Here is a 27,896-nt window from a genome sequence, read left to right as displayed (position 1 = left end):
CTGTTTTTATAAACATAGTACAAAACCTGAATATTTTACCAGGATTGAGAAATTTAAATATATTTTAAAATAATATAAGAAAAATATAAATTCTAAGATTATTTATGATGCTTAAAAATAAGTCTTTAGATGTATTTCAGTCAGTTTTACATTTTTAAACAAGAGCCAAGTTTGACTAGATGGGCTAGGAACTACAAGCATTACTCATTTTGCAATAAACCATTGACGTAAGAAGTTACACTTCTCTTGGTACAAAATCCTGATGATCACCTTTTTAGTCAAAAATACAGTCAACATGACCTTGATGACAGAATTACTGTTTTGTTCCTTTTTATTTTGTTCAAAGTGATGATTTTTTTGTTTTGCTGAAATGATTGTCCTTTAGTTTCTGCATCACAATGTACATTCCATCTTATTACTTAGACATTTTTCAAATAGTTTTTATCAGTATCTTTTATTCATATAAAATGGTGATATGAAATAAAAATTTCATGTAAAATTTTTTATGTACTTTTACAAATTCCTGCTTCTTGTGTGACACTTCATAGACAATCAGTCAATGATTTTCCTTGATGGCTTGCACTTTTTCAATGTGATAATCAACAGTTGACATTAACAGTCGTACAGATTTTTCACTGAACTTGATTTTTATTCTCTTTAATTTGAAAAGCTTAAATCACTCATAACACTATGTGGCTTATATATTTTCCTCTACATACTTGCAACATTTTTAAAGTTCATTAAGTTCCCCTGTATTTAAAACAAAATTTATTATTTTTCTTTAATACCCTTTATGTTTTTCTTCAAGAAGTTCACTACATCAAAAAATCATTCATAGCCAATTGTTAAAATGTATCAAATTGTAAGCTAAAAACAAGATGATAGTCCGGGTAATCTGGAAGAACATATAAAGAGCCCTACTATATAGCACACAAAGCAGATGGCACCATCTCATCACATTTGGGTGTTTTCTTTTCAGAACAGTTTTACGCTTATGCCAGTTTATTAGGTTTTAGTTTTCATTTTGTCACTTCTCCTTCTAGTTTATTTTGGTCTTCTTTAAGCATAACTTCAGATGTTTGAAAGTGAGTTATGGTTTTTATTATTTTTTAAAAGTGTCTATCATCATTTTCTCATGTTGAACTAAAGAGACAACTTTTCTATTCAATCACCATCCACCTCACAGACTTAAAAATCATTTCTGGTTTATCCCCAATCATCTACAAGACCTGGTACTTTCCACTATTAATCTTTAAACCAGCTCTGAAAATCTTCAACTCATTCCAGAGTTAATTATTTTTTAACATTTTTAGTTTGTAAAATCTAGTAGTTAAACCATCTAGCTAATATCGGAATATTACATTCAAGGTTCTGTCAGGTTTTTGTGTTGTTTTTTTATTAATTGCATATTCTGCTTGAATGCTCTCATAATTTCTTTATTATTTGATATTTTAATTTTAAACTTTTTATAATTATTTTTTAACATTTTTAGTTTGTAAAATTTATGTAATTCTTTTGTATTTAAAAAATTCTCATCTTATTTTGATATTGCAGGTATATTCCTGTAGTACCAGCCAAACATGATGAAGAAGTAGTCTTGTGCTGGGAAAATACAGTTGTATATTCAGTCAGCTGTTTTCAGTACTTGATTTTGGCATTTTTGTATTCAAGAGGAAAGCCTCACAGGCAATCATTCTATAAGAACTGTATGTAATCATGGTTCATTTGTTGGGTTCCACCTACCTAGAATAAATTTGATAAATGTTATACATTTTTAAAATGTAAAAAGTTTTAAATAAATAGACTTTATACTCTATATTATATAAGGTGTAAAAAATTTCAGACATTAAATTTATTGCCCCTCAGGAACTATTATTTTTGAGTTCAGGAACCAGTGACCTCCAGTGTTCATGTTGATTACATCCTTTCATCTTATTGGTCATAGGATGCAAACCACAGTAATACAATGATACATTATTTATAAACTATTTGCACAGTACAAGATCATCTTCAAGATAGCCAGAATATGTAGAATGTTGCTGGATTGTGCCTCGATAAATTCCATGATATTATTATGAGAATATCCCAAGGATATAAAAATATCTAGTCCTGTAGATACTGCAGAAATATACTTTCAGGATATGTATAGGATATTCTACTGAATATTATTTGCATCTGATATTTTAGTCTCTAGGACATCCTAAAGACATAAAATTATATCTAATTAAGATATCCCTACTACATCCTCAGACTATGATACTGGTACTCAACAGATCACTCATGGAACATCAAATCGGCACTATTGTGAAATAAAAAAAAGATTGTTTAGTGTATTAATATATACATTTAACGAACAAACCTCAAAATGAATGTAACTTAGTTTTCTTTATGTAAATGTTTATATTTTGAACTTGACAACAAAAGTGGCACTTCTAGATCAAAATTTGTTAAGCTAATAAATAAAATAAGTAAATTAATATTTTATAAAAATTTTTTTGGCATTCTTGGTATTCTTCAACTGTAAAAATGCACTTTTACTGCTCTTTAAGAAAATAAAATTTATGCTACCATATAATTCGGAATAGCAGTTTTATTTTTCATTCTATAAAAACAACCGTTATAAAACAAAAAAACATTCATCTTATACTCTTATATTTGTTTTAGTGTCATATAATTCTCAGTCAATTTCAGAAAAACTTGTTTTATATACCATTTTCAAAGATACTACCTGAAACACTTTGGGTACAGATTGTGTTTTGGGAGATTTTTGTGCTTCGGAAATCTTTTAACATGCAAGCCAAATTTTATGCTGATAGTAGCACTATGATGATGGTTTTTGTATTTCATATTTTCTTCACTATTATGAATTTTCAGTTTTACAACTGTTATATCAGCCTTTGATTTTTTTATTTTTCTCAACCTTTAAAAAAAAATATTTTACTTACGCAAATTTGTTAAGATAAAATGTATAATATAAAGTTGTCTATAAAACTATTATATTTTTTAGATTACAGTATATCAATAAAAATGTAAATTGTTGACATCTTTTCTATACTTTGAACTGCTTTCTGAACAACTTACTACAGTATATAAATACCAATTTCATGTGGTTGTTTACTCATATTTTCATCCATTGATTATTATCACGTTTTTTTTAATTATTAAAATTTAAGCACTGAGACATTAAATACAATAATTTAAAATTGTCATGTACACACTACATGTGGACAATTCTGTTATTATTAAAGTTTAAGAATATATACCTGTGAAAGTTTAGTTGCCTTCTTTGAAGATCACTATTGAAGGTAATCTGCATGCACCTCATGATGCATGTTCTTTTGCCTATTCACTTTTTACTCTTCAGCTGACAAATAAATTCAAGTTTGGTTTTTGTCATAGAGTCAGTTTTTCAGATCAGGTTTTTGGATTTGGATACTGAAATATTCAAATTTGTTTGTAATTAATTTGTAGTTGTAATGTTTTATTGAAAAAGTGCTGTATTCTTCTGGTTCAAAATACTTCTATACTTTAGCTTGGCACTGTCAAACATTTCCCTCTTTGTAGTTCTAAATGTATTACAAGTTTCTATTAGTTACTATTGAGAGTGCTCATAATTTTAATGTATACGCAATAATAATGTTTTATTAAAACATGGCTATTCTTTTACAGACACGTTTTTAAAAATGTTTTAAGGTTATACTTTTTTGTTGCAGGGTTGATGCTAATAATATTTGTGTTATTGGTCATCTTTACCACCATATTAACTTTGTACCCACCTGATAAGTTAAGTAATGCATTTGAAATGGAAATATGGACTCCAAGAGAATCACATTTTAGAATATGGTTGATCATTTTATCATTAATCCATTTTATAATTTCTTTCTTTATAGAAGTAAGTAGATTTGAAGACTTAGTGCTAATAAAAATTTAATTTATCAATATTATTTAAATCTAGTTTTCATTAAACATCTGGATTCTGATCAGAATGCTCTAGACTTAGTAATTTGTTTTTTTATCATGAATTCACATACTTGGTGGGTGTTTGGACTGAATACAACTGTTTATTTTTGGGTGAACAATTATTGCATCTCTTACATATCATCTTTATTAAAACAATGGTTTCTGTGTGAAAGTCGGCAAGTGCACTAGTGTCTATAAGACCCTACTGCACTTGTCTCTCTGACTACTACATTTCCTTTTCCGCAGCTGATGCTCTGCTACCACTAGGATCAGAGATGCACCATAAATGCATTCAAACAAACTTACTGAATAAAACTCCTAAAATACTACATGTAAACAGGTAAAAATTAATACCTGCTGATCATCAAACAATTTATTGAAATCAGCTTATCCAACATAAATATGGACCAGTAAAAAATTTAACTAAGACTATATAAAAAAAAATCAATAAATAAATTATTATTCAAAAATATATATAATATGAACAAATTTATATGTGTTCGCAAACATTTTTCATCTTTATTTATATAATTAAACTGTGATTCCACAAATTAGCCTCACATTTGTTTCTTCTTATTAATAATATATCCATAGAATATAATTATTTTTTTGAACAACTATGTGTTCAGAAACAGAGTAGTAAAGTGGATAACTTTACTATCAATCGATTTCTACCCTTCAGTCTTCTCAAAAATCTTTGAAAGAAATAATACATTCTAGATCAATGTCATTCCAGAAAAAAATAAAATGCATTTTCAAGGTTAAAATGGTTTTATCAAGAATAACTCTACAATTACTGCATCAGTACAGGTTAAGAACATATTATCCAAGATACTTAAAACAAGAAATGTTGCTAGAATCTTAGAAACGTAAAACAGAAAGTATTGATGTATTCTTCAGCTGGTATATTTAACTTTGATTCAGTAAAAATTAAATTTGGTATCCTTCAGATATACTTCACCAGCTTTTGTTTATTTTTAATTTTTTATTTTATAAATGATGTTAAACACATTTGAGATGAAAAAACTGTGAACTAAAACACTAGAATTATTAATTTTAATGAATAACTCCACACCAGCAATATTATTGGTAAAGTGGTTCAGTATTAAATGAGAATAGATGTAAGGAAACTCAAATAAATCAATTTGTAGAGTATAACAGACAAAAAGAATTACAAAATTTGGAAGTTGTAAATTTTTTGGGGAGGATGACTTCTTAATCAAAATTGTATGAAATTGTTAGATTTAAAACTTGACAGAGGCTTTAAGTGGAATGACCACATAAATTGGTTATATTTAAAATTATCTAAGGTGGTTATTACTAATAAAAAGACTAAAATATCTTGTGATGAAAATACATTCAAGATCATGTATCTTGGATTTTACTAGTCTCGCATGAGATATGGAATTGAGTTGTGGGATAACTCTTTGGTTTGCTTGGCATTTCTCTCGCCACCATCCCATTCGATCACCCTAAATCATAAGATCAAATGTCTGTGCCACAAATGGCTGCTGAGCCTCGAAACAGTTTAGAGACCAGTGTCCTAAATAGCTCCTACAGCTTACCTAACAGTGTGAGCAGACTAAGCGCAATGCCATACACAACTAACTGGGTTGCGCGTCCCAACCGATCACTTGCCATATATTTACTAAAACGGGTGGGCGCACCCCGTCAACTACTAAAAATATACATGACATCCATAAATAAAAATTTACTTCGTCTAGACAGCAATTTTCTGTCACACCTAGATCGCTGAACGCCACCAAGTATCTAACCACCATATTAAAGCGCTTTGAGCCTTAACTGGCTGGTGGTCATATATTTAGGTTAGATTCACACAGCTGTGCAATAGGATTCTTTTCCCTTAGGTAAACTACTGATGTCGGTTGAACATAGCAGCTGCATCAAGGAACTCCCACACGGTCTGAAAATGCTACTCTCGCCACATTGATTCGCTGCTTGTGAATGGCCAATTTTCCCCTTGACCTCTAAGTTCCAGGGTTGCCAGTCACTGGCCCCTCCAAGAGAAGAGCAGTCAAATATCAAGTGTTCATTTGACTGGACCTCCCCATGGACATACAGCTGATCAGCTGCCAGGCAGAAACAAAACATATATTGGTTCGAATTAACGTGGTTGGTAAGCATCCAGGCACCGGTTGCCCTTAAAAACAAGCTCGAGGCATACCATCACCCCACATCCTGTATAAACTTATACAAGGATCTTCCCTTTGTTGTGGTGTTTCATTCCAGCTGTCACGAGGCTCTGCGGCCTCTTCCGCAGGCGGGAAATGAGCAACTGGGCGAAATTTAGATCCGGTGCATTGTAATCTCCATTCCGCTCCGGTACTGGGCCGGCTCAAACCGCATCCCAAATACCTCGGCCTCCCGACCTCTTCTCAATCTTCACATGGCTGCCCGAACTTTCACCACTAAATTGATTGGAAGAGCCTTTCCCAATACGGTAGTAGCCTCATAGGAGAATTTTAAAAACACTAATGCATACAATTAAGGCTGTGCGCTGGGCACTACTTAAATTTTGAACAAGTGCTCTACTCATATCCAACCTATGCGCCCAAACGGGCGCCGCGTATGAGGTCATGCTTTCGAAGATACCTCGGTACACCACGTACATTTGACAGCCCGACAACCAATAGTCTTTCCCAGCAATCCTCCTAACTTTGTGCATCACTGAGGCGGCGTCCGCCGCTACTTGCCTAATGCGGTTGCTAAACAGTAACTTTTCATTAAACAAAACACCTAGGTACTTATGAACTCTAACTCGGCTACCCAACCGTTATATTTAATATGGTGGTTACGACTGTTCGATCATTTGTCTGCACCCTTGAGAAGCATAAATTTCGTTTTGGGCATAGAAATCTTTAAATTTTGAATGTCCATCCAGTCCTCTGCGGTTAACAAGGCCGTCTGCGCCCGGTCTTCTAGCTGTAGTCGTGAATTACCACGAACTAAAAGGAGACGGTCATCGGCGACAGCCTGGGCCGTTACCCCTTCTGGAAATGTCAATCCCAAAAATCCGTTAAATACCAGGTTCCACAGAATAGATCCGAGAACGGAACCCTGCAGGCTTCCCCTGGTAACGGATTTTTCCATAGCTAGGTGTGCATCCTTAATCAGAGCCGTACGGTTACACAAATAGTCACGTACCACGGCCTGGAGGGCTACAGGAACATGGCGGCGTTCCAACTCATAGAGGACAGAACTCCAACACAAGAAAGGAAATGCTGTCTCCCGTCCCCCCGCCCTAACGCCGACCTCTGCTTCACCCTCCGGATCATCTGGAAACTGAGTGTTGAGGAACGCCTGGTAAGTCGCCACAGCTGTTAAAGTGTGATCACGACCACCAAACCCGTATCGAACACTGGACAGCACGTGCAATGGCTTTGGCTGGTAACATGATTTTGCGAGCTGCCAGGGGCCGCGCTGCAACTCGCGCATGGATTCTTGCCATAACTTGAGTCTGGCTTCCTTGATGGCATGAACATACTCATTATGGTCGCGCTGGTAGATCCGCACACACATATCAACGATAATCCCCGTTAGAGGGCGATGCTGGTATCTTCTCCTAGCTGACCTAACTCTTGCGCGCAGCACGCTAAGGTCAGAGGACCACCACTTTTTCTCGTGTTTCCGCCTGCGTTTAACAGACGGCTCCCCGGAAGCAGCGGTCATGACGGCTCCAAGCACTCTTCGACCAGCGGGTTAGCCACTACCTAAGGGTCCGTCCATTGGCCGAGTCCGCCGTAGGGCCTATCGCAGCCAGTCTTGATGGCCCGGCCTAATCGTTCAGCCGTCAATTCCACCCCTCCCTATGCTCCATGCCCCATTCCAACCCCTACAAAGCAGCTTCGCATTCGTGCCACAGTCTGTCCTGATCCAGGCCCCGTAGGTTATAGCGACCCGAATCTGGAGCTCTTAGATCGCCTCCGTAAACGATCACATATGTTATAAGCCTATGATCCTTCACACTGGCCTCGGGCCGGACAGTCCAACTACTTGTACTGCGTACCAAGTCCGCCGTCTCCAAAGTGATGTCGATGTAACTTTCTCCCAGTTCCGAAGAGAAAGTTGGCAGTTCTGCATCGTTAATCAAGTAGAGGTTCCTGGCTTCAACGAACTGTTCGAGACCAGCACCTCTGGTATCAGTGAGTGGTGAACCCTAGGCGGTTGACTTAGCATTAGCGTCCAGAGCAACCAGTACTCTGATGCCCGAGAGAACGTCCAGAATCCTGCCCAACTTCGCCAGAAAATCATCGATACCCAATCCAAGCTGGAAGTATCCCGACACTAGTACGACATCGAGCGTACCCGTCGTGATTCGCACGACGGTGAATTGCTCATGTGACCAATGGGGCATCCAGAAAACACCAACGAATCTGAGTCAACCACGACCACGAAGAGCAGTGTACCCCACAAGAATGAATAACATCCACTTCGTGGAAACCGACCACGTACCCCCGACCGCGTACGGCTCCTAGACCAAGAGGATCTCGAGATTGTACTCCTCAAGGAACCTCAAGGCTTCACTGGTGGCCGCCCGGGAATGGTGCAGGTTTAAATGCCGCAGACGCAAGCGTTCGACATGGTGGAGACCGTCCTTAAAGGCTTCTTCCAATTCAGGCATCGCCATAAGCTTTATTCTTTACAGCTCTCGCCCAAGCAATTTCATACGTCCTACACTGCCTACCCCTAACCCGGTGTCCAGCATCGCTGCCTTTCACCAAGGTACAGGCCGCGTACTTGTCAGGGCAATCGGCTGCCCTGTGCTTCGGAAGAGCACAATGACCACACATCTTCGACTGCGCTCTGCAGCGGAGAGAGGTGTGACCAAAGCCCTGACACTTGAAGCATCGGGTGACTTCTGTATGGTCGACAACCCTACCCTGAGGTCCACCCAAAAAACAGACGTCCACCCGCCACCAAGATCTGCCAGATCTTAGGCAAGGTCTCTAAAACCTAGTGGCCGTTTGGAACTTCCTTCCTCCCCAGCTGCCGAACCACCTTTATTTCCCTAAGGAAGTCCTCGACGGCCATATCCGAGATAGGATTTTGACCGTGCACGGCCTGAGGATTTGGGGTTTCTCTACCCTTCTCGCCCTCGGCAAATCATATACCAATATCTGCGGCCCCCGCTCAGCCTCCAACTGAGCCTTCAGCCCGTTCTTTTTCACAACGTCGGCCTCCGGCAGCTGTTTTGTATGTCGCTAACTAACGACTTCCAAGATCACGTCATGGTCCCTTGTTTTCGTGACCCGGGAGACTTTGATCCTTTCTCTCCTAGGGTCCAGAACCTTTTTAAGGATTAGTTTCGTCGCTACCGACGAAGCCCCCGGACGAGGTTTAAACAGGACCACCTTGATTTAATTTTAGCCCGTTTAATTTTAGCCGCCGATGCATGAAGTGGCGGCGGAGGGCCAACCCGCTTAGGCGCAGGCGTGGCAGAAAACTGAGGCGAAAGAGACAAGCTTCCAAACCTTCTCTTCCACCCGTTTAATAGATTTCTGGGATTCGCTCAGAGCTTCACCCGTCACTGGTTTAAAACCCCGAACTCCCTCCACAACCTGGTCGACCTTCCCTGACAGCCGCAAAACGACTGAGTCCAAGGCAAGGTTGGCGCCTTGGAGCGCCTCGCATTTTAATGCCAGACCCGCAACCATCACACTACACTCACTTATAAAGCAGTCGACCATCTGCCGAAACTCCAGTGTAATCCGCGACAATTTCTTTGAGAAGACTTTGGTCCATTCAAACCGCATCTCCTCGATCCGCCCGATACAGTTGGATCTGGAGGTCACCTGCTTCACACCAGGCTTCACCCCGGGGACCTCCCACACCGGGTTGATCTCTACATCACCGGATTCCGCTTTCCCCGACCGCATGGGGAGTCGCCCTTCGGCATATCTCTTAACTGTAAAACATTTTAAGAACTCTTATTCCTCTGAAAACAGCTGTTAAATACACATTTATGAAAATTAAAATTTTGTACATCTTGCAGAATAGCATTTAAGCAACTAAATATTTAGACAATTTATTGTGTAATTAGTTCTAAGTTGATGTTATAGGCAATACTGAAAACATAGAATGTAATTACAGTATCATTAGTCACAACATGAAACAAACATAATTATAAGTTACACTAAATCAACTGTTAACCACCACACTCAAGAAATGAGTAAAATAAAAGGAGAATTAAACTTTAATTTATTACAAATCGTTCGGTAAACATTAGCTTTGTATTATGTTTAGATAAAGGTTAGATGATTAGTTAAAAGAGATGTTTAAATAAGAATAAAGTAATAATAAATTATTGTGCCAATTTTAAATTAATTAGGTACTTAGAATAAGAATAAATAAGTTTGTATGGAAATATTTTCAGCCACACAATAAATTCATTATTAATTTAGTTTAGCCCAAAATGTAAAAGGTATTATTAACGTGTAAGATCACTATCTGTTAGTTGATCTCTTTGTACTTTTTATTGATTCTACTATGTATTGCTCCAATACTGAGTAAAGATACCCCATTCTCCTGAGGGATTATGAAAAGGATGGATACCAACTACTTGAAGAAGGTCTGAACTACTCCTTTAGGTGGGATTATTTGTCTCATTACATCTCATTACACAGTTTCTTTTCAATGTGGTTGTCCTGTTATCATGATCCATCTATATCCTTTATTCTTGATCCTTTCTTGCCCGAGGTTGTTCTGTGTGTTTCTGCTAGATGTCTGTCAGATCCATGTTAAGGATGCAAGACCTTTTTCACTTACTTCATTCTTGGTATTTATGTGGTTTGCTGGACATAGCTCTGTCTATAGAGCTGTACAGAAACTCTACGTCTCATTCAATGATAGTACAAAAAACTCAACCTGGAGCTGAGATTAGTTAAAACTGGATCTTCTAATGGAGGACCATAACACCACTGAGCATTAAAATAATTGTATGACCTATGGGAACCGATTTAGTAAATGTGGAATTTTATCTTTTATTTCCATCCATTTATACCTTTTTTCCTCTGCTCTGATGAAAAAGTATGATTTCATCAGGAGATTGGCTGGTAGACGTAGAAGAAGATGCCGCAATAAAAATGTAACCAATCGTTGGGCAATTAAAGTGGTGAAAACTGGAAGCGGGTTTCTCGCAGTTACCTTAAGCTCATGTATGCTTGTCAGCTGCTAACCTCCCCGAATAGCAAAATGGAGAGATTTGACGAATTTCTTCAGGATCTGGAAGATCTGATAGGGACGTCGAGAAAGCCAGTAATACTTATGGGAGATTTTAATGCCAAATCAATAGAACTGGATAGCACGAGATCGACCCGTCGCGGGTATAGATTAGCGGCTGTCTTGGGGTCGATGGATATGATAGTACTGAACAGTATGGGAGTTCGGACGTTTAAGGGACGAGGTGCTGGAGCAGCGATCGATATTGCGGCAATCCTTGAGTGGCTTTCATCTAGAGTGAGGTATTGGAAGGTGCTAGATGAAGACTTTTTACGTTTCCTAATGGAGGAGAATGAATATATCAAACCACAGCCACCACAAGTTATGAAAAATATATACTAATGGACGCGAGAAATTGCTGAGCTACGTTTGGCTACTATGAAGGCTAGACGTCGTCTACAACGGACTCGGTGTGATCACCCTGAGCAGGTGGAAATGTCAGAATTTTTATACAAAAACACACGTAAGACATACTGTACTACATTCAAGACTTCCAAACGAGAAGCCTGGAAGAAACTAGTGGCCAAATTAGATGAGCCCTGGGGGAGGGTGTATCGGGTATTGATGCAAACGTTCTGTGCGCTCCTCCCCCGATTATCCAGGGGTCAAGCGACACGAAAGGTCGACCTCCTTTTTAAGATGTAAGTAATTGAACAGACGGAGGTAACATGGAATGAGAAGACGGTTCAGCATAGATGAGCTTAAATGGACTATTTCGAGGTCCAGTAGCTAGAAAAGCCCGGGCTCAGATGGAGTCTCCGGGGGATTACTGAAAGGGCTGATGAGTAGACACCCCTAGCTCGTTCTAGAGGCTATAAATAAGGCGCAGGAGTTGCGTAGTTTCCCATGAACGTGGTAAAGAGGGAGACTTGAATTGATCCCCTAAGTGAAGCATACCGACGGGACTGTCATTAGGCCGATTTTTTTGTTACCATCGTTGCAAAAGATCTACAAGAGACTTTTAGCAGAAACTATCTGGTTGGAGTTAAATGAATAAGGAGGGGTCTCGCTGTCCCAGTTCGGATTCCCACGCGGCAAGTTTACGGTGGACGCACTCTCTTTGGCGACCAGATGGGTCGATGAATGCACAGCGGACACCTGAAGAACCGGAAAGATTCCCTTGATGGTCCTCCTGGATGTCCGTAATGCTTTCAACAGCATTCCTTGGAAGCATTAAGCGAAATAAATATTAGCCCATATATACAAACAACGATCAGAGATTACCTAAGAGATCGAGAGTAGTTGACGGCTGCGGAAGAGGGGAACGTCACATTCCACATGCAAGAGGGAGTTCCCCAGGGCTTAGCCTTAAGCTCTCTCATATAGAATATTATATTTGATGGCGTGTTGAGGTTGGACTTAGGCGGAGGAAGTATCCTTGGTCGCCTACGCTGATGATTTGGCGTTGCTAACGGCGGGTCGCACTGGGGAAGATACACTGGGAAACGGCGGGTCGCACTGGGAAACGCCAATCAAGCAATTACCCGTGTGAGCAATTGGCTACAAACCCAAAGTTTGGAATTGGCACCTGAGAAAACACAGATGGTGGCTGTAACGGGCAGACGTACAATTGGACGGGTTAGACTACAGATAAACGGCTATCACCGGAAACGGCTACGGTGGAATCAAGCTCCCATGTGAAATATCTGGGGGTTTGGTTCTCGCAGTCAAACAACCATAATCAGCACTTACTAGAAACCGCAAATAAGGCTGAAAGAGTTACTCACACTCTTGGACGTTTAATGGGAAGTAAGTGGGGCCCGAAAGCGGGCGAGCAGAGGCTACTATTGGCGGCCTCCACCTCGGTGATCCTGTATGCGGTCCCGGCTTGGATTGGAGCTTTTAACACGAAGAGGAACACAAAGAAACTAGTCACTACAACGTAGAGCGAATTTAAAAATAACCAGTGCATACAGAACCTATCAGCCTTGGCGGCGGGGGTGCTGGGTGGTGTTCCCTGATCCGGCTACTGGCAATACGAAGGACCAGAAGGTATGAAGGCATGCAGAAAGATGAAACGGACATACTACTAAGACGAAAATGGCAAGAATGCTGGACAACGGCTCGAGCCGGAACCTGGACCCGTCAAATGTTGCCGGAATTGAAGCCGTGGCTTTGGAGGGGGCACGAGGATGTAAGGTACTATGTCTCCCAATTCCTCTTTGGCTACGGTGAGTTTGGTGAATACCTAAGAGATTTAATAGACGGATTTAAGAGACGGGAATTTCCGGAATATATTTAATGTGCCTCTGTGGATTCACCGATTCATACTTCTTTTAAATTCCCGCGATGGGGGGGTGGTCAAGCAAGAGCGCAGCTGGAATGGGTCTTCCTGGAAAACGTGATTGCATACATGCTTAGAGGCGCTGATGAGTGGAAAGCTACTGAAAACTTGGTGATGCAAATACTAATGATAAAAGAAGAGGACTTCCGGGAGTGGAGCAGGTTTTGACATCATAAAAAAAAAAATAGGTATGAAAGACCGAGTCCCAGCTGAGGCGGGAACCGGAAACGGCATAGACGGCTCCGGCTCTCTTGCCATGCGGCTTGAGGCAGGCGAAAAAACTATTTAAGACCGTGTCCCTGCTGTTTGGATGGTGACCCCGGGAACGGCATAGCTGGGCCCGGGGTTACCTCTGTCTTACCAGGTAGAGGCAGACAAGAGATGAACGAAATAAATAAAAGATCCAGAACCGGCGGGCCGACCTTCTGTGCTAGACATACAGCCGTCGGGTGGGAAGGCCCGTTAGACTCACAAGGGCACTCTCCAGGGTTGAGTAATACTTGAATGTTGAACCGACTTTTTTTACCAGACTCATCGATTGGGGGTATGAACACCGCCCTGGTTTTTTCCATGTTCTCAATTCTGTTCAGTGCCTTGCCGATTTGTCTTACTAAATCATCATTATCCTCTTTTACCAAAATTGCAAATACCGTGTATTTGTCCTCATCTATGTCTTCCGGGTATAGAATTTCTATACTTCTAGAGTTTCATGCAATGGTACCACTAGGAATAGGTGTTCCAGCATCCATGCATCTTCCAATACCCAGAGCGAGCTCCCTGATCATATCTATGTATGAACGTTTCTTCCACTTCCCTTTAGGGATCAGGAAGACGCGAGACCCCTCAACTTCTCCCGCTGGGAGCTCACGTATCACCTCCACTTTCTGGTAAAGATCTCTCTGCCAATTAATCTCCATGACGTCTTCCAGATCACAAAAGGCACCTAGCTGTAACGCCTTCTCAACTTCTCTCGTTTCTTGGCCGGCGTTTGCGTACTTTTTTCGTCCACTTCCAGACTCATTTCCGTTTGAGTCTCCTTATTCTTATCCAATTTTGGGAGGCTATCTCATATAAGGATTTCACAACTATTTCCACATCTTTCGCCTTCCCAAAATAGAATAGGCACACCCTTTAATTTCGGTCTTTGTGTTTGTATTCTGCCAGATCAACATAATCATTCGATGTATCTCTGATTGTAAGTGATCTAAATCTGTACCGTCCGATACGTTATCATCAATACTGTCTATAGCCTCCACTTTCCGTTTAAGCAACTGCTTCTTTAACTCCTCTCTCTTCTTTGCTGGGTCACTTCTCACTGAGATGCTGAAAATATAACCTCCATTTCTACCTCACTTGCTCGTCGTGACGGTCCCTCTTCCTTTTTCCCTACCGGGGCGAACAAGGCTCTTTATCACCCGGTTTCTTCCATATATCTGAAGTCTAGATTATTCTATCAGTAAAACACCGAGATTCTTGCTCTACGCCGAATTCCTCGTTTTTTGAGACCCCACTCGATGGTATTGTGGGGGGGTTCGCGGGTAGGTAAAATGTTTCTCTTCGAATAACTGATAAAAGATTTTGGGGGTCAAAGAAAATGTATTCCCTAAAAAACCAATAAAAAAACGTTTGAGGTGGTAAAAATTTAGAAGGGGGTCCTGATTTGGAAAGATACCAAAGGGTTTGGGGATTGGATAAAAAATGAGGAAGATATTAGGGAAAGAAGGATCCCCTATATATTACTGAAAACACTTAGAAAATAGTCACCAGTGGAAGAATCATGAGAATTTTTGTAAGTCCTAAATGTTGTAAACAACTGGCATCACTCAACTAGACAGAACTTGCAAATTGACTTAGAATAATTTGCAGTCTATGATCTACACAAGCACATTGGTTCTTATGGAGAAAAACCGAACATTCGAAAAAACTAAATATCTCGTAGGTACGTTCACTAAAACTCATAAAACTTCACTATCATATCAATTTGTTATCCACCATCAATAATCAATCAACCAAATCCAAAAACCTATCCAAAAACTGTTGTAAACATGGAGCAATATTCGACACGTGTGTACACAAAGTCATCCACCACTCGACTCTCAATTTATACCCGAGATGTTTCAAATACTAAAGAATCATCAGATTGCAAAGGAATGCCATTACCATCTTGTTCAGAACCCTTTGTTGTTACTTTGTGTATGATTTTCTGATTTTTATAAAAAACTTTTTTATCATATCAGCTGGGTATTAGTCTCTTGAACAGTTGTTTTAAAAAATAATCGGATGAAATAAACAATGGGAAGTGATATGTGATTACAGTGTGTAGAATGGTAAAAGCTTTTAAGATCGAAATGGTTTGTAATGTAAAATGAGCATCTGATAAAAGAATCATATGTTGAGGAAAGTGTCAACTGTAAAAATTGTTAATACATTTGTATGTCAATTTTTCTAAACATTGTTGAACATCTTTTTGAAATTAAATTTTTGATAATAACATTAACTACCAAATAAATCAAGAAGAAATGAATTAAGTGAACCGACAAACAAAATTTTAATTATGACCTACTTATGACCTAATCAGATAACTATAATAACAAACTGTATTTAAGGCTACTAAAGAAGGTGCCTTCAAAAATGCTACTGTACTAAATAAGATGAGTACGAAAAACTTTATTAATCTGTTTTGATAATAATGTTATTATATATTTTTTTAGTGTTAAGGGCATTGACTATTATGGTCAGTAGCTCTTTTCTATAAAAAAAAAAAAATATATATATATTTTTTCCTTCATATAAAAACAATAGCGACTTAGTCAAAAGACTAGTCTTGTCAAACAGATCATCCAGAAAAAAGACTTTTCAAAGGATATTGATACCCAAAAAAGAAACACAAAATGACAAGGGTGTAAAGAGCTCTTGCAACTTAAAAAAACACAAACCATTTCAAACAAAATATTACCAAAACAAATTATCATACAGAAATTAAATAACCATCCTTTCATTAAAATTTGACAAAAGCACATAAATAATATGTAATTCTTAAATTCTATCGCCTAAGTTTACCCTTTGGCAATACTTTTTTCCATTTTCCTGAAGGCCTCATGTCAAACTCCAAGGTGTCTGAGGCCTCAGAGATGGATTCTTCTGATCCTATGCAGCAAATTATATCTTGCTGCCAGCAACAGACGATACCGACATCCCAGGTCTCGCACGTAACAGTAAGGACTCCGATACTTTTACCCATAGGACAATCCCTACCAAGGGCCGAAGTGACCGATTCACGCTAAGCGGCGCAAGACGTCGGCATAGCTCAGCTCATAGCAGCCTACTCCCAACACGGCTCTCCAACCGGGAAGAGGGATAAGCACTCCTCGTCCGCATTTTGCCCAGCATCTGCAAAACCAGATCACGGTCATGCCTCCCGCCTCGCTAAAAACACCAAAACCGAGAATCACTATCGCAACCAGTTCTGGAGCGCCAATCCCGTACTGCACAGGAGATCCTCAGTAAAACCATTGCCCCATTGGCCGAAATAAGCGAAGGTACAGAAGTACCGAGTCGTTGCCCGCCCAGGACGTGTGCGTAGATATTATTGCACGGACTTGCGGTTGAGTTTTATCCGGAGCAATTTTTTTTTTTTTGAGATATTAAGTGCATTGACTACGTCGTGAGCTCCTTTCCACAACAAAAAAAGAGAATATTTCTTTCCCTTCCACGATAAACCACTAGTAATATAGTAAGCAGACTAGCTTTGTCGAAACAGATCAACTAAAAATAGACTTGTCAAAAGGTTATTAAAACCCAAAAAGAATGACCCCGAATACAAGTTCATTAAAGATGTAAAAAAAGAAGTTATAAAAACTCATCCCTTCATTAAACTGGTCGTAACATCATAAAATTCTTCACATTCTTATTTCCTATGGCTTAGGTTTCCCCATAAGCCATCCTTTCTTCTTCTTTTTTTTCCATCTTCCTGAAAGCCGCAATCTCAAATTCCAAGATATCTCTGACCTCGACGATGGAATCTTTTGATCCTCCGCAGTAAATTACGGAGGATGTCTTGCTGCTGGTATCTAATACCGGTTCCAGTTCAGTCAGCATTGCATATGAGTCAAGACTCGATGCACTCCCTGCTAATCATGGGTCGGCGAAGTGCTCGCCCTCTCATTTAATCGCCTCCGCGCTTTTGGAGGCTCCATCGTTGAACTTTCAAAATCCTTTTCTTCTAATATCTTAAATTTAGGTTTTATAATTCCCTGAGAGTAGATGTTCTGTATTTCAGTTTTTACTGTCTGTTCATGTTGCTCAGATTTCTTCGGTAGTTTGGCTTCACTTCCTTCACCTTTTGAGTGTCGAAGGATCATTCCTAAGTTTTTTAACGATATTTGATTTGGAAACATCTGGTTTCTTTTTCGTTAGTTCTGGATTATTTTCTCGTGATGGTCGACTCTTTAATTGTTCATTGATGGTACCCTCGACCATTTAGCTAGGGCTGAAGCTAGTTGTGAGACTACGTCTTCTGGTTTAAAGGAAGCTTCATGAGCTGCAGAGCTTCGTGGACCCTGTGCCATGGGATTTGTGGATGTTGTCATTTCCATAACCTATAATTACGCAAGTCAATATGTCACAAGGTGCGGGTGGAGAGACGGTTGGACATGCCCCCCAAATCATTAATCCTGCCCGAGTTTCCAGTCAACCGCCTCCCATTAATTTAACCCAGGCTGGGGGGTCAGATACTGCTTAACCCACGATATCGACATCCCAGGTCTCGCACATATCAGTAAGAAATCCGATACCCTTACCCATAGGACAATCCTGCCAAAGGCCAAAGTGACCGCGGCGGAAGTCTTCGACAGAACAATGATAATAGCCTCAACACTGCTCCACAATCGGGGGAAGAGGGATCAAACATTCCCGTCCGCACTCAGTCTAGCGTCGGCAAACCAGACCATGGTCAAGCCCCCCGTCCCTATTGCAAACAGCGAAATCGAAAAACACAACCGTAACCAGCTAAGAACCGCCAATACCTTAGTTCACAGGCGTGCTCCTGAGCTAAACCATTGCCCGTTGGCAGACAAAAGTGAAGGTACCGAAGTACCAAGCCGTTACCCTCCCCGGGCGTGTGTGTAGATGTTATTGCACGAACGTGGGGTTGGGTTAATTCCGGGGAATTATTTTTAATTTTTAGCCGCATCGATTGTTGTGATCATTAGCCCCTTTCCGTATCCAAAAGGAGAAAGAAAAAAATTCTCTTTCTTCCCGATAAAAACAGTAGCGATATACTCAAAGACTAATCTTGTTAAAAAAGAGCATCTAAAAATAGACTTGTTAAAGGATATCGACATCCCAAAAGACGCACCGTGACAAGGGTGTAAAGGCCCTTGCCATTTAAAAACATTTTAACCATTTCTTACGAAAGTTTTTCAAACGTATCATTAAATACTTCACTGTCGTAAAAATATTAAAAGATACACACTGAAAAACTCTTAAACACAGTATGAGAAAGGGATCCTTGCCACTTAAAAACACATAAGTCACTTCTAATAAAAGATGTTCAAAAACTATCAAAAAAGCTTTAAGTCATACAAAAATTAAAATATTCACCTTTAATTAAAATTCTTCAAAAAAACATAAAATTTATCTCTTCTTAATTCTGTTACCTAGGTTTACGCTCAGGCCATCTTTTTCATCTTCCTAGAGGCTTTGATGTTAAATTCCAAGATATCTGAAGTTTCGAAAATGGAATAATCCGATCCTCTGCAGTAAAGCGTGGAGGATACTTTACTACCGTCATCTGACGATACCGGTTCAGATGCTGGGGTCAGTAGTGCACAATAGTCAAGACTCGATGCACTCCCCGCTAATGCTTGTAGGGAGGCTGCAATCATCGCCCTCTCACTTAAATTCCTCCGTGCTATGGGGGCTACATTTTTGTTTTTACTAAATCTTTTTCTAATATTTTTATCTCTATTTTCTTAGTTCCCTGCATGGGGATTTTTTCAATTTTTATTTTGGCTTCAGGCTTCTTGTTTATTTTGGGTTCACTGTCCTACTGTCCTTTGCCTGGGAGCTGGTCGAAGACTCATTCCTCGGTGGAGATGAATTCTTTTGTTCAATAACGTCTGCTTTCATCTTTGACGTATTTGGACTGTTGTCTCTAATTGGTCAATTCTTCATATTCTGATTAATGATTTGTTCCAGTAAATTGGCTAAGTCTGGCGCCAGTGGAGTTATCACGTCTTTTGGTTTAATTGAGGCCGCAGGGGAAGCAGTAACCTGTGCATTGGACGTGACCTTTGGCGATCTGCTGAGCATGATTTTTCTGGCCTCGAAGTAGCTGACTTTTTGAGTGGTCTTTACCTCCTGAATTGCCACGTATTCCTTGTAATTCGGACAACTTCTTGATCTCGCTGTGTGATGTCCATTACAATTGATACAAATTGGTGGATGCCTACACGGTCATCTGGGTGTAATATGTCTCCGCAAGCACACACTTGTTGCCTCGTGCATCGCACTGCTGTATCTCCGAACCTCTGACATCCGAAACACCGGAATCGGAATGAAAGGATAAACATCCAGTCTTCAAAAGCCAGCCTTAATTTTCTCAAGACCTTGGGTTTGTTAAATGTTAAAACATGCGATGGAGAGGATAAAATTTTTCCGTTTCGTTGGGTGTTCAGTCGTCGACATGCAATAACTGCTTGTTCCTGAAGCTCCTCGACGATTCCTTCGTGTAGTTCAGCAAGTCCCTGCACACAACTCCTTATATTTAGCCTCAATGTCGATCTTCGTAGCTTTCAGTAGCCGTGATGAATGAAGTCATTGACGATCTCTACAGGTAAACCCTTACCAGACTTTATAGTCTATTTTACAGGTTCTCCTGCAACTACCGTCACCCCACAATCAATCACAAAAGGACCAATTTTAGAAAATTCCCATTCTTTCTTTCTTATCACCAGATACTTTGGAATTAGTTCAAAGTTCTTAGGTCGAAACTTAGTTCGAATCTTCTTGTCTGTCTCACTGAACTCAACGCTCTTCCTTCTCTTCGCTTCCGAAGACAAAGATTCTCCTGCACGAGGGTTTTTACGTGGACCCTCTGCTACGGAAGATGTGGATTTTGATGCTTCCATAACCTATAGTTTTATCGGTCAATATGTCCTAAAATGCGAGCGGAGAGACGGTTGAGTGCCCCGGATCATTTAAACCTGGGTTCCCCCAGTCAGCCGCCTCCCACACATTTAACACCGACCGGGGAGTCAGGTACTGCCTTACCCACTATATCGACATCCCAGGGCTCGCATGTAGCAGTAAGTGTTCCGATACCCTTACCCACAGGACATCCCTGCCACGGACGGAAGTAACTGACTCACGCTAAGCGGCGCAAGGCTTCGGCATAGCTAAGCTCAAAGCAGCTGCAACTGCGGGGCCGGGTAGCACAAGGCAATGGAGTGTTCCGTCCCCCTTGGTGTATGCTCTGCCTAGAAAAAGGCGTGAGTACCCAGCAGCTGACCATGACCACACACCCGGAATAAAGAAATGTCAGGTCTTCCGGGAAGCCCTGGAACAGGCGAAGAGAAGGCTTCGTTAGGATGTTAAACGTTCTACAGACCAACAACAACAGGACTCGGCTGGCCGATAACCTGTTGCTTTATCTAGCCAGGGACAGGGAGGCCGACTTGGTGCTGATCAGTGAGCAGTACCGGGACCAGGACGATTCCAAATAGTTACGGTACTCACCCGGGACTGCCACGATTTGAATCCCATATTGTAGCAGAGCCCAAGTTCGGAGACACGGCGTAGGCGAGGATTCCCTTTGGGTCTGCTGCGGTGGGGTGAAAATTTTTAGTTGTTACCTTATACCGAATGACTCTATAGCGGACTTCTGCCGGAAGGTTGACGCACTGGAAAATATTGCCCTTGCTGCCGCCGGTGGATAGTGGTAGATGGGGACTTTAATTCCAGGGCGGTGGAGTGGGATTTAATACCGACACCAGAAGGAAATACGTGCTAGACATGGCGACACGTACTGGACTCATGGTCCACGACGTTCCACCGTCCAGGGTGTTCGGAGACCTCCCAATTTTTCCCTCGCCTCTATGGAGCTGATCACGCTCGCCAAGGACTGTATAGTCCTCGAGGACTATACAGTCAGCAACCACCAATACATCTCGTTTACAGTCCTACACGGTGCACGGGAAGACCCGAGGCGCCCACGGTTGGTGAAAAAAATTACAATGTCAATAAAATCGACCAAAAAAGATTCACAGAAAAGATCTCAGGGTCGGTAGCCCCTGTAATCATCACCGCTGAGAGGGCTGCTGTTGCTAATGCCGTGGTTGCTACAACCATGCAGCTAATCGCTTCTGCATGCCACGCCTCCATACCCCACAGGGAGTCGAGGCACCGGAAGCGACCCGTGTATCGGAGGACACCGGAGATATCGTGGTTGCGCGGAGAGCGTCTTCGGCTGAGACGTGCTGCGCAACGTTAAAGGAATTGCACGGACGCGTAAACCAGGTCGGCTGAGCAAAAGGCTGCAAAGAAGCGGTTCCGTCAAGCCATCAACTTGAGCAAGGCATGCTGCTGGCGGAGACCGTGGACGCAGAAACTTGGGGGCTGGCTTACAAGATAGGGACCCGGCAAGTGGGGGTCTCGCGGTCACCAGCTCTACTAGACGAAGCTAAAGCAGAGTCGTTAAGACATTGTTTTTGGCTCAATCGGTTCTTTACCGAGCGGGACTTAGGCGACTTCCCCCTCTTCACGATAGAGAGAGTCCTACAGTCGCTGAAGATCAGAAAAGCTCCTGGTCCCGACGACATACCTAGGTCCTCAAGCTGGTGGGGCACTGCAGGCTCTGTCTGCTTCTAAACTTGGACAGTGCATGTCTGGAAACTGGAAGCTTCAGCGCCAGATGGAAGACCGCGCGTCTTGTGTTTGAGCTCCAAGGTCAAAGGAGACCCAGAGTTGCCGTCCTCCTACCGCCCATTGTATATGCTTGACACAACGGGGTAGTATGGCAGAAGAAGAGACTGCTTGTAGCGATGAATTAGGCAACAGGCCTTTCGCCCACCAGTACAGTTTACGGCAGGGTCGTTCGACCCTAGATACAGTCCAAGAGGTTGTTGTGGCAGTGCGATGAGCAGATGACTACTATTACTTTTTCGTTTGTGATCCTCCTCATTACGTTGGGACGTGAAAAATACATTCAACTCTGCACGGTTGAGCGATATGCTTTGGGCCCTGGAGCATTCGTTTCACGTGCTTCGATACATTCTTAGAATAGTGGATGCATACTTGAGGAACCGTGGCAAGGTGGCGTAGGACAGTAATCACGTCGGGGGCAGCGCAGGGGGTCGATCCTCGGCCCCGACCTTTGGAACGTCGTCTACGATGGCTTGCTGAGGCTGGATATGCCAGAAGAGTCGGCCATGATTGGGTACGCTGACGACGTTGCGTTACTTGCATACCGCAACGCAGAGTGCGCCCAACTGAGGCTCAGAGTAGCGATACACAGGGTCACCGCCTGTCTCTAGCCCTCAGCAAGACGAAGATCGTGGTCCTAAGGAAGAAGCATATTGACACCCTCCTCTCCTTGCAGGTCGTAGATTGAGGTTATCGATACCAAGCTGGGTGTAAAATACCTCGGTATGATGTTTGACCGGAAACTCAGGTTTGCTGAGCAGTTTTGGAGAACCGTCAACAAAGCCGCGAGACCTTAACTGCTCTCAGCCGGCTCATGGAGAATGTTGGTGGACCGAAGGTCAGCAGACGGCGACTACTGATGTCCACGGTGCACTGTATCTTGTTATACGGAGCGAAACTGGGGGTCTAGCACCGTTGCACCTGCGCGAGCCGGTGAAACGCACTGCGGCCTTGCGAGTCACTTACGCATATCGGACAGTTTTTGAACCTGTGTTCTGGTGATCAACGACGTCATATCTATTGATCTTTTGGCAAGGAACGCCAGGCGGCGAGCAGGCGAAAATCGAGAGACCATCGCAGGGGAGAAACGGACTCGCACGTTGCTCACCTGGCAAGACCCGGGACCGCGTAACCAGAGGACAATGGACCGCAAGGCTTATCCCTCTTGTCAGACCTTGGGCTGAGCGGTGGCATGAAGAGGTGGAGTACTATGTGACCCAGTTTTTAAAGTGTCACGTGACTTCCGCACTTCCCTCCATTCTACAGGGAAAGCGCCATCCTCCGATTGCCTCTGTTGCCCCGGCATACATACACGTGTGTATGTATGCCGATGTATTACACATGTATTATGTATTATGTCAGGTATTCTCAGAACCAAGATGGGCGATCTGCACTGTCCTGAGCCAGGTGAAAACTAGGTAGCGGCCTTCTCAGGCTAGAATAGGAGGACTCGGCCTAAAGTAATGTGTCCGGGTCGAGTCATGGTAGAAGGGGGGGTTTGAGCCAGTAGTTTAAAGTCAGCAGGAGTCCGACACTCCATGCATAAATGCATTTCCACCTCCCTCCAACCAAAAAAAAATATTATTATTACTGCTTATTGGCCTCTGGCCCCAGGCACTGTCCATTGTTTTATGCGATTGTCTGATTGACTATAGAAGCGGCTGACAGAGATAATAATAGTAATAATGCTAACACCTTTGACTAGATAAAATTTTATCTAGGTTTTGCCACATTTCTCAGTTATTTGTCACCTTCTTCTCCTTATTAGTCAGTTCTGTTCAGTAGGCGCATTACATTAGTAATATCATCATTAAATTTAGATTATGATGTTTACAACTAAGTCATTGTGAATTAAATATACATATTTATTAGATGATGTCATACATCGGGTAGATAATGTTTGTGATTTGGATGTTACTTTTGAACCTAAATTCTGGTTTTCGGCTCATGTTGACAAATTCACCTCCAGAGCTAGAAGAAACTTAAGGTTTCTTCTAGGTTAAGGTTCGACCTTCTTAAGGTTGCTGCTTTGGATTGTGCATCAATTTTGGCAGGTTGACATTCTTCTGCAACTGTATTAGGTTTCTATTAAGCCTATTTTAGACTGCTGTTGTGTTATTTGAAATTGTAACAGAAGCATAACAGATCTTCAGATTGAGGCAGTGCAGAAGAGGTTCCTTTGTCATTTACAACAACGTGGCCTGATTTCCTATCATGACACATATGAGGTAGATTGTGGACAGCTAAGATTGCAGTCTTCAAAAAATCATAATTCTACATTTGATTTATTGTTTATCTTTAAGGCAATGCATGGATACCTGGATGTTGATATTTCTGGAATCGGGTTTTGTATTCCATATGTGAGAAGCAAGAATCATAGGCTTTTACAATTTAGTAAACAACGTAACCTTGTTCCTCTGGCAAGATGTGTTCATCTTTTGAACAAAGTAAATGATAAGATTTACATATTTAACAAACAAATTACATTATTTTCAAATAGGCCATCGGTACTTGTGCTATCTGATTTATTTATTTTGATTCTTTATGAAAGCATCCATAGTGGTTGTTGTCTTTATATGTTTCCCCTTCTCCCTGTTAGGTCAAGCATGACATACTGAGGTATTTCATTTACTGTTCTAGTGTGCTTGCTTCGGCTTGAAAGTAGGTTGTTCCCACAAAAATAATAATTATTATTGTTGTTGAAAAATTGCTATTATATTATTATAAAAATGATTATTGTTGTTTGGTTGACAGAGTATAATAAAGCAGTAGTATTAGTGTAACAACTTGTAATAAATTTTCTTTTGAATTGTTATTATTAAATAAAGTAACAAAAAAATTATTATTAATATTAATTATGTCTGTATATGATTTTAATTTTTTCAGACAATTTTTGCTGAAAAGATGGCAACGCAATTCTTGAAAAATAAAAACAAACTTCATAAGAAAAAGTACAAAGCAATTGAAGATCAATTACAATCCGGAATGATTTGGTGTTCTCTGTAGATTTGATACCATTGCAACTTAAATAAAAATAAACTTATTGCAACTTAAAAACAAATTATCAAAAATAATCCATATTTTTAATTCTATGAACTGATCCCATAGTGTAAATACATAGCAGAAAAAAAACAAAGCCCTTAATCTTCACACAACTATTTTTTATTTTAATTAAACATTTCACAATGTTGGCTTATTCTGAGTAAATAAAAGGAAAATTGATACCATGTTTTATAAAATTTCCACTGTTATATTGTATTTTGAATTATAAGTTATTAATATTGTCTTTTTTCAGTATTATTTGACTCATTAAAAAGAGAAAAAAACAACCCAAAGTTTAGAGATCTTTCTAAAGTTGCTAAGTAACACTGTATTTGAACTAGAATACACTTTTTTAAAGCACTTTTTCAATTCACATTCATTTAAATATTCCTCCTTTTATTTATATTGTTTCTGTCTATTTCAACTTGTGTTCAGGATCCTTTGAATCTTTTACAACATTATACAATACATACAAGTATTACAAGTTGTGTTTTTCTTCAGGATCAGGATTAAGTTTATTATCAGCAAAATTAGGCTAATCGTCCAGAAAATGAGTACATGTGAGATGACAGAAACACACATGTCAGTTTGCAGTTACTATATGTCTGTATGAATTTCAATGTACATGGACACACTTGTAAAAAACTGTGCTGTATAACAAGTATATTATTTCATAGCATTGTATATTTTTAAATTTGAATAACTATAATGTATTCAACAAATACAGAACCTTTGAACAAATACAAAAATAAACCTTTTGTCTTAAGATTACAAACAAACAGAAAAAAATATAAAGAAAACTTGTCTGTTAAGACTGAACATAGACATACAATATACGTTTTTATAGAAAATTATTTCAAGATTGTTCAGGAAAGGATTACTGCACTTATTTGTCTAGTTTAATATATGGCTATGCTCTGTTAGAGTACCAGAATATTAGTTTCATATATCACATTTCCATATGTAATTTCATTAAAAATGTAATCAATGCAAAATGATAACTTGATTAACTACAATGATAAGAAAATGAAAAGGGATTATTTTAAGTAGCCATAACCCAATCGCTCAGTAGCTCTGTTCAAGCATATGGGTTTATCAGACAAAGGATTTTTACATTTGTCAGTTAGTTTTTTCCCATTTTTGAAAAAAAAAAAGACTAAAATTACACTGAACCACGAGATGTAAAATCGTTAAGAAAATAAACCTTTTTATTGACCAGCATAAAATTCATAAAAAATATTAAAATTCTTTATATCTTTTGTACATATCTCCTCACAGAGTTATTTACTACAATTTCTTTAAATCTGTTGTTAGAAATGGAATTATTTTCAGATAATTTCTAAACATAAGCCAGGAATACTTACTCATCAAAAGTAAATTTCAAGGAAAATATGTAACACTTGAGTCCATGGAATCAGTCTACATTTATTTCACAGTTTTAAGATTGTTACCTTTCCACCTTATACATTTTTGAAATTGCTTTCTTTTGCATTAATATTTATCTTATGAAGTAAAGTATTTTTCAACAAAATTATGGTATCTGACAAAAATAATTTCATGTTCCCTCATGTATTAATAAAATGTATTACCATACCCTTGTCAATATATAGGAAAAAAATACTAAATAAAATTAAAAACTTAAGCTTTGATAACATAAATTTTGTTCTCTTCATAAAAAAACCTTTTAGTCTTTTGATGCAAAAATGTTACTTTGAAGTTTATGAATTAATGAGATGATATACTGCATTTGATCGAGCTGAATTTGCAACAGTTATATTTACATTGTTATGCTTTTTATGTAATAAGTTTTCCAGTATGTTTAAAATTGTAAGTATTTCTGCATATGTAATGAGATAATAAATTTAAATTCAAATTCTAAACTTATATCCAGTGTAAAAAATTTATTGAACCAAATCTTACACATATTTTTAATGTTGTAACTTAGTTTATGGTTGACAAATTATCTGGATGTAGGTTAAAGTCCCTTACCAGATTTATCAATTTTGTACCATACATAATTTACTGGTGGGGGGGGAGGGGGTCTGAGCTTTAGAATTAGTCATTGGTTTGCAGCTTAAATTAAAATTCAGCATTTGCAGAATACAGAAAATTCTTCAAAATCCTATTCCATTTACCACAATAATGGTGACTGTTTTCTTGGAAGTGAAGAAATTTGAGTTGTTCCTCAGTCATAGCCTGCAAGATAATTTTAGAGACAAAAATCATAAAAGGGAAAATTCAACACTGTTTTAGTTTAACAGAAATGTTTGGGAAATGAACTGATTTTGATAAATTGTATCTATGCATAACTGACCATTGCATTTTTTCTTGTTGCTGTTTTAGATACACTAGTCAACTATCTAAAACAACTCCTGCTTGATCCTGTGCCTCATTAATTTTTATTTTGTGATGTGTTCAAAAAAATTTTTTTTTTATCTTCACTGTTCTC

At 39.7% G+C, this 27,896-nt stretch overlaps 1 protein-coding gene and 1 long non-coding RNA gene across 3 annotated transcripts in view; one reads left to right on the top strand and one right to left on the bottom strand.

Annotated features, from left to right (window-relative positions):
- The window catches only part of LOC142323056 (polyamine-transporting ATPase 13A3-like), a 158,049-nt gene extending 130,724 nt beyond the window's left edge, over positions 1-27,325 (top strand). For both annotated transcript variants that reach the window (XM_075362172.1, XM_075362171.1), the window contains exons 20-22: positions 1,555-1,706; positions 3,714-3,892; positions 25,292-27,325. In XM_075362172.1, coding sequence (XP_075218287.1) covers positions 1,555-1,706; positions 3,714-3,892; positions 25,292-25,411 — 451 coding nt within the window. In that variant the 3' untranslated portion in view covers positions 25,412-27,325. The remainder of the gene's footprint in view (positions 1-1,554; positions 1,707-3,713; positions 3,893-25,291) is intronic.
- LOC142323058 (uncharacterized) lies at positions 1,635-27,896 on the bottom strand. Its single transcript, XR_012756012.1, has 3 exons — positions 27,762-27,896; positions 3,264-3,435; positions 1,635-1,743 (listed from the first exon to the last, which is right to left on the bottom strand). It is a non-coding gene; the product is annotated as an uncharacterized LOC142323058 (long non-coding RNA).

Source organism: Lycorma delicatula, chromosome 4 (assembly GCF_047948215.1).
Source record: "Lycorma delicatula isolate Av1 chromosome 4, ASM4794821v1, whole genome shotgun sequence".
NCBI classification, from domain to species: Eukaryota; Metazoa; Arthropoda; class Insecta; order Hemiptera; family Fulgoridae; genus Lycorma; species Lycorma delicatula.
The sequence above is the reverse complement of the archived record's forward strand: the minus strand, read 5'-3'. Positions and strand labels throughout refer to the sequence as shown.